Raw genomic sequence first — 7,646 nt, 5'->3', positions numbered from 1 at the left:
CCGCAGGTGGGGGGTCTGCTGGCCCGCCCCCGCCCCGTCCGGCGCCCCGCAGGTGGGGGTCTGCTGGCCCGCCCCCGCCCCGCCCGGCGCCCCGCAGGTGGGGGGTCTGCTGGCCCGCCCCCGCCCCCCCCCGCCCCGCCCGGCGCCCCGCAGGTGGGGGGTCTGCTGGCCCGCCCCCGCCCCGCCCGGCGCCCCGCAGGTGGGGGTCTGCTGGCCCGCCCCGCCCCGCCCCGCCCGGCGCCCCGCAGGTGGGGGGTCTGCTGGCCCGCCCCCGCCCCCGCCCCCGCCCAGCCCGGCGCCCCGCAGGTGGGGGTCTGCTGGCCCGCCGGCGCCCCGCAGGTGGGGGGTCTGCTGGCCCGCCCCGCCCCGTCCGGCGCCCCGCAGGTGGGGGGTCTGCTGGCCCGCCCCCGCCCCGTCCGGCGCCCCGCAGGTGGGGGGTCTGCTGGCCCGCCCCGCCCCGTCCGGCGCCCCGCAGGTGGGGGGTCTGCTGGCCCGCCCCGCCCCCGCCCCGTCCGGCCTCCCGCGTGTCCTGCCCGGGCCCTGGCCCCGACCCGCGGCCGGCCGGTGCGCGCAGACGCGCGGGACTCGGGCGCCCACGCCGGGCGGCACAGGGGCCGCCGCTGCCGCAGGGGACGTCCCGTGCGTGGGGAACCCCGAGGACTCCCCAAACCGTCAGAAGCGGGGCCTCCGGGGCGCGGGGGCTGGCACAGCACGCGAGGCTGCGGCGAGCTCCGCCCCGCCGGGGAGCCGCGTAGGGGGGCAGCCGCTCCCCGCCCCCGGCCCCGCCCCGCGGCCCCCGTCCCTGGGCCCCCGGCCCCGGGCCCCCGCCCCCCGGCCCCGGGCCCCGCGGCCCCCGGCCCCGGGCCCCCGCCCCCCGGCCCCGGGCCCCCGGCCCCCGGCCCCCGGCCCCGCCCCCCAGCCCCGGGCCCCCGGCCCCCGGCCCCGGGCCCCCGGCCCCCGGCCCCCGGCCCCGGGCCCCGGCCCCCCGGCCCCGGCCCCGCCCCGCGGCCCTGGCCCCCCGGCCCCGCCCCCGGCCCCGCCCCGCGGCGGTGGGGGTCGGTGGGTCCCCGTCTGCACCCCCAGCTCCTGAGCGCATTAACAAATCTTTTTAAATATGAAATAAAAATGAACAATGATGTAAAACATCAAAAAAATCTTAGAAGCTGAGGCGGCGGGATGACAGGCGGCCGCCCCGCAGCGGCCACGGCGCAGGCGCGGGCGGGTCGCGCGTGGGACCCGCCTCGGGACGCCTCGGTGATTGACGGCGGGGCGGGGCCTGACGGGAGGGGCGGGGCCTGACGGGGGCGGGGCGTGGTCATGGGAGGGAGGAGCGGGGCCTGACGGGGCGGGGGCGCGGTCATGGGAGGGAGGAGCGGGGCCTGCGGGGGCGGGGCGTGGTCACGGGCGGGGCGGGGCGGGGCAGGGCGGGCCCGGGAGCCCGGAAGCGGCCGGCGCGCCTGCGCGGGGAGAGCATGGCCACCCTGCGCCGGCTGCGGGAGGCGCCCCGGCACCTGCTGGTCTGCGAGAAGTCCAGCTTCGCCCACGACAAGTCGCGCCACCGGCAGCTCGTGGACACGCACCACCACAACTATAGGGTGAGCGCGGCGCGTGAGCTCCGGGGCCGCGGCGGGCGGGCGGGCGGGCGGGCGCGGGGCACGCCGGGAGCTGTAGTCCCGCGGGCGGCCCGCGCTGCCGGACTACAGCTCCCAGCGGGCGCCGCGCGGCGAGGGCTGCGGCGGCCCCGCCTCCCCCACGTGGGCCGGCGGCGCGGCGGGCGGTCACCCGGGGCCGGCGCCCCCGGGGGCCGGCGCGCCCCGCCACGGCCTGCGACGGGCCCCAGGTCGGGGCGTCCGAGGCGCCGGGGCCGCGCGCTGACCCGCCCCCGCCCGCAGGTGTCCCTTCTGGTGCCCGAGTGCGGGGCGCTGCCGGGGGCGCTCCGCGGCCTGGTCGCGCGGCTCGGGCCCTACTACTCGGTGGAGGACCTGCCCCTGCACGAGCTCGTCGCCCCGGGGTTCATCAGCGCCTTCGTCCAGGAAGGTCGGCGCGGGCAGGGGGAGGCCGCTGGGCCCTGCCCCCCGCCCTCGGGGCCCCGGGGCTCCTCACGTGCTGACTCCGGCCTTCGAAGTGCTGGAGGGGAGGGGGCTGCCCCCGGCCTGGCTGGGAGCGGGGTGTCCCCAACATTGCGCGGGTCCCTGATGCCCCCGCCCCACAGGCACCTGCTGCGCGCTCAGCCTCAACACCCGCGTGGACGAGGACAGCACGGTCGCCCTGCTGCCCAGCGGTAAGGCCCCCCCCGGGCCAGGAGAGGGCAGGCCCGACTCAGCCCCTTCTCAGGAGGGGCCGCGGGGCGCCGCGCCCCAGCTTGGGCCGCGCATCTGTCAGTGTGGCCGGGGCGTTCCTAACAGGCCGGCTGCCCAGTGACCCCACCCCGCGCCCGGCTCTGCCCGCCTGCGCCTTGGCGGGTACCCCGTGTCCAGTGTCCAGCTGGGAAGGGCAGGGCATGCCCGGTGCTGCCTGGACGGCGATTTCCACACACCACATGGTCACGGCCGGGCCCTGCGTTTGTCACTGCGGGCTCGCGCAGTTCCCGTGGGCGTGCATTCTGGTGCCACAAGTTAGAAGCACGTGTGTGCAAGCGCCCCTCGTGCACGGCAAGGGTGCTCTGATGTGGTGACAGGGACAGTGAGCGTGTAGCACCTTGGGTCGCCGTAGGAATGTCCTGCCCGGTGCTGGCGGGCCTGGGGCTGGGCTCGTGGCGGGAGACCCGCGCCCTGCCCCCACAGCCACCGACTGCCTTGCAGGGAAGCTGGTTTTGTCGCTGGATAAAGACACCTACGAGGAGTGCGGGCTGCAGGGCCGCCCGTCTCAGCATTCAGGCCGCAGCACCCCGAAGTACGGTGCGTGACGCCCCGCCCCTCCTGCCACCCTTCCCACCAGCCGCACCCTCGGGCCTAACATGCGACTTCAACTGCGTGTTCGTGTTCGGGAGGCACCCGAGGGGTGGAACCGGGGGTGTCTGGGTCAGGACCTCGCAGTCACGGCTGCAGGCAGAGGCTCCAGCGCGCCAGTGGGGATCCCCCGGGGTCGCCGCAGTAGAAACCTGCCCAAGGTGAGCCTCTGCGGCTATGTGGCTGGACCCCAGTGTCCAGGTGGAATAGAACTGGTCCCTGGCAATTCCAGCCTCTGACTTTCAGACACCGGTGTCGGCAGCCCCAGGGCCAGACGCCCGGGGGGGGGCGCGCAGGAGCCGAACGAGACTTTAAGCTGCGCCACATTCCCAGGCGTTCTGGTTTCAGCCCAGCGCTGCCTCCGTGCTGGCTCCTGAGCGAGTGTCCTGTCCTCTCTGCCTCTCCAGTTGTTTCCATTGACTTGATGGAGCTGGCCCTCCACCCGGACTCGAAGACGTCCCAGAGGGTGGCCTGGTCCTTCAAGGAGAAGAAGCCTCTGAAGTTTGATTTTCTCTTGGCCTGGCACCAGACGGGTGCGGGCACGCCTGGGGCCGGGGAGATGGAGCCGGGGGCTGCCTGTCCCGGGGGCAGGGGCCCCTTCCACCAGGATACAGCTGGGCCCAGCCTCCCGGCCTCCCCCTCCACGCCCAGACACCCACGGGGGTGGGGGTGCCAGGGTTTGCCCGCCTGCTCCAGCACCCACACGGCCTCCCATGCTCTCCCCAGGTGCCGAGGGGTCCGCGCTGCTGTCGCACTTTTCCAGCTACCGGATCCGGGAGCACCAGCCCAGAGTGGCCTTGAGCACCGTGAGGGACCTGCCATGCCCCGTGCTGCGGAGCGGGGCCCTGGGGGGGCAGCCCGGGGTGTCCTGCAGCGCCCCCGAGCTCCTGCAGTGGCTGGGGGCCGTCTTCTGCGGCGCGGGCCTGTGCGTGAGCGTGGTGGGTAGGGAGGGGCCTTGCGGGGTGGGGCCTCGTCGGGAGGGGCCGGTGGGAGCAGCGTGTCCCTTCCTCTCGTGACAGAGACCATGAGCCCAGCGACTTCGTCTCCAGCTACTGCTGTCCCCAGCCCAGCTCGGTGGCCGCCCAGGCCTGCCTCTGCACTGTCACTGGCTTCTTGCTGCCGACCAAGATCCGCCTCCTGCTGGATCAGCTCTGGTGCGTCCTGCTTCGCGCCTGCGCCCTGGCACCGCCCTCCCCTCGCCCCCAGGGTTACACTGTTCCTGACCACCTCGGGCACCAGCTACCCCTTCCCCCGAACCCTGCCCCCTGGGAGCAAGCTGTCCGGACACCAGATGGAGGGGTTCAGGGCACCGTCTGGGGTGAAGTCAGTCATGGAGATGGTAGCTGGGGGTGGTCGTGGGGACGCCAGGCACCGCTGCTCCTAGTGAGCTCTAGTGCCCGGGCCCTGATGACCGTGGCTCCTTCCTTTCCAGCCGCTACTTCGACGAGCCCAAGCTGGCCCCGTGGGTCACGCTGTCTGTGCAGGGCTTCGCGGACAGCCCGGTGTCCTGGCGGGAGCTCGAGCACGGCTTTGGGAGTGGTGGAGACCATCTGTACAACTTCGTCATTTTCAGCAACCAGGACTACTGGCTGCAGATGGCCGTGGGGGCCCACGACGCATGTCCGCCATAAAGCAGGTTCCAAGTCACCCTCGTGTCTGCGGTGCTTGCGGCTCAGCAGCGTGAGGGGCTCATCTGGGCAACCCTGACACTGCTGGGCCTGCGGCTGGGATCGCGCCCAGGGGCTTCTGCTGCATCGCAGCAAGGGCTAAAGACTGTTCCTCTGCCCAGAGGTAATAATGGGATCTGCATCCAGCACTGATGCGGGGTCACGTATGCTTAGTTATTTGAACAACTCTGGGGCCGGCTCTATACTAGAAAACCTAGAGAAACCACTAGAATTAAAAATTACAGCTGTTGGGCCTCCCCGGTGGCGCAGCGGTTGGGCGCTGGGTTGCGAAGCTGCGCGCGGCCTCTGCGGCGCCGGTTCGATCCCCGGCTGCTCCCCGGCCACCGGAGGGTCCCACATGGCGCGCAGACCTCTCCTGCCGCCCGCTGCTCCCCTCAGCAGTGTGCTTCGGTCCTTCTGCCTGCTCTGCTCCCCGCTCTGGCTCTGGTGAATTCTCTCGCCCTCCCGCGCTTCTGACTGTGCCCAGTGCATGTGTGAACAAAAACAGACAGGCAAACCAGCAAACAAATAAATAAAGCATGCCTCTATAAAAAAAAAAAAAAAAAAAAAATTACAGCTGTTAAGGGTCTTCCCAGTGGCGTAGCGGTTGAGCGCTGGGCTGCAAAGCTGCCCGCAGCCTCTGCAGTGCCAGTTGGATCCCCAGCAGCCGGTGAGGGTCCCTCATGGCGCTCAGACCTCTCCTGCCACGCCCGCTGCTCCCCTCAGCAGTGTATTTCGTCATTCTGCCTGTTCTGTTCCCCGCTCTGGCTCTGGTGAATTCTTTCACCCTCCCACGCTTCTCACTGTACCTAGTGCTTGTATAAAGACATAAATAAATCTTTAAAAAAAAAAAAGTTACAGCCGTTAAACTAACAGAATACAATTCTAAAAAATAATTGATGAGGGCCTCCCTGGTGGTGCAGGGAGGTGACCCACAGGGCACAGCAGACCTCTCCTGTCCCCTCAGCAGTGGATTTCAGTGGATCCACCTGTTGTGCTCCTCACTCTGTCTCTGGGGAGTCCTCTCACCCCCTGCATCTCTGACCTGTGCCCCAGCTCTTGTATCATAAATAAAATAAACCTTAAAAATAAGAAAAGACGGGCATCTCTAGTGGCGCAAGGGGTTAAGCACAGCACTGTAAAGCTGTCTGTAGCCTCTACAGCATGAGTTCAACCCCCGGCCAGCCAGCGAGCAACCCACATGGCACAGCAGACCTCTCCTGCCCCACCTGCTGCTCCCCTCAGCAGTGTAGTTCGTCAGTCTGCCTGTTCTGTTCCCCGCTCTGGCTCTGACGGAGGGCAACCCTGATAAAAAAATAAAATGGGTTGCCTGACTGTGGGTCCTCACCCGTGTGTGCTAAAAAGGGCCTCACGCTGCAGGCACACACAAAAGGTTAACGGGATTATTTGCAAGGTAAGCGGGATGAGGAAATGTACAACTCAGGGAGAAAAGAGGGAGATAAAGTCTCAACTGCGTCCTACGGGGTCCCCCGACCTGGAATCCCAAATGACCCGCAGAGACCAAGCCCGCCTGGCCAAGAGCAGAGCCAAGTGCGAGACCCACTAACAGGGCTGGTTTTATTTGCAGACTGAGAAGATGGCCGCCTAACTCCGCCCTCAGGTCCGCACCCTCCCCTGGGGGACCCTGGGATTTGTAGTCCCCAGGGTCTGGCTGGAGTGGGGTGGCTGCCCGAAGCCTGCCGGTTTGCTCGGGACATCCTCTCCCCTAACATCCTCTCACCACCTGCCCCCCAGCTCTTGAGTGCATTAATAAATAAATCTTAAAAAAACAAGCAAGGAAGCCTAAGGTAACATGCACAGCTGCAAACAAAAACATGGGGCTCCTGGGAGTGCCCGACCAGACCCCACACACGAGCGTGCAAGGCCTGAGCCCAGAGGGCACGAAGTGTCCCTTCCCGCCCCGGGGGACCCAGCGCTGGGAGGCGTGTCCGCAGCACAGCCCAGGCCCCCCGCCGCGTGCACGTGTGCACTTGCGTGTACGTGTGTGCGTGTGCGTGTGCATGCATGTGCGCGCCCGCCGGCCCCGGCGCCCGTCTCCGGCGCAGCAGCGACCCCACGGCCTCCCGCGCCCCGCGGCTCCTCCTTCCGCCCCCGACATGGGCCCTGAAAGGCCGCGCTGCGGGTTCGCAGGCGTGAAGGCGCTAGGGTGGGGTCCAGCGGGTAGAGGGTCCATCGGGTAGAGGGTCCAGGGGGTAGAGGGTCCAGCGGGTAGAGGGTCCAGGGGGTAGGGGATCCAGCGGGTAGAGGGTCCAGGGGGTAGAGGGTCCAGGGGGTAGGGGGTCCAGCGGGTAGGGGGTCCAGCGGGTAGGGGGTCCAGGGGGTAGGGGGTCCAGCGGGTAGAGGGTCCAGGGGGTAGGGGGTCCAGCGGGTAGGGGGTCCAGCGGGTAGAGGGTCCAGGGGGTAGAGGGTCCAGCGGGTAGGGGATCCAGCGGGTAGAGGGTCCAGGGGGTAGGGGGTCCAGGGGGTAGGGGGTCCAGCGGGTAGGGGGTCCAGGGGGTAGGGGGTCCAGCGGCTAGGGGGTCCAGGGGGTAGGGGGTCCAGCGGGTAGGGGGTCAGGGGGTAGGGGGTCCAGGGGGTAGCGGGTCCAGCGGGTAGGGGGTCCAGCGGCTAGGGGGTCCAGGGGGTAGGGGGTCCAGCGGCTAGGGGGTCCAGCGGGTAGAGGGTCCAGGGGGCGGGGCCTAGGGGACGGGGCGCGGTCCAGGGGCGGGGCCCGGGGCTTGGGCGGAGAGAGGACGCGGGGAGCGGCCTCGCAGCCCCCCAGCCAGCCGGAGGGGCGCCCGGGCCACCCGCTTCTGGAAGCTTCGGCGAGGCGCGACGTCACAGAGGCCGAGGGGGTCCGGGCCCGCGACGCCCCAGCCCCCCTGCCGCGCCCCGTCCTGCGGCGGTGACGTGGGCGCCCGGGGCCGAGGCAGGTGGGTGTCCCCGCGCGCCCGGCCGCGCCCCCGCGGTCTGGACCCGGACGGGGCCAGTCGGGCCCAGCGCGAGCGAGCGGTCAGCCCCGGCCCGGAAC

General features: G+C 70.4%; 1 protein-coding gene across 1 annotated transcript; it reads left to right on the top strand.

Moving 5' to 3' along the window:
* The first annotated feature begins 1,461 nt into the window (after nucleotides 1-1,461).
* Nucleotides 1,462-6,488, top strand: RPP40 (ribonuclease P/MRP subunit p40). Its single transcript, XM_037520732.2, has 8 exons — nucleotides 1,462-1,595; nucleotides 1,893-2,037; nucleotides 2,213-2,281; nucleotides 2,802-2,897; nucleotides 3,356-3,481; nucleotides 3,675-3,873; nucleotides 3,968-4,102; nucleotides 4,381-6,488. Exons 1-8 carry the CDS (start codon nucleotides 1,473-1,475, stop codon nucleotides 4,577-4,579), a joined length of 1,092 nt encoding a protein of 363 aa, XP_037376629.1. The 5' UTR covers nucleotides 1,462-1,472; the 3' UTR covers nucleotides 4,580-6,488.
* The last annotated feature ends 1,158 nt before the right edge of the window (nucleotides 6,489-7,646 follow it).

Source organism: Talpa occidentalis, unplaced genomic scaffold (assembly GCF_014898055.3).
Source record: "Talpa occidentalis isolate TD23 unplaced genomic scaffold, MPIMG_talOcc4v2.1 talOcc4.2, whole genome shotgun sequence".
NCBI lineage: Eukaryota > Metazoa > Chordata > Mammalia > Eulipotyphla > Talpidae > Talpa > Talpa occidentalis.
This window is presented reverse-complemented; position numbering and strand designations above follow the sequence as displayed.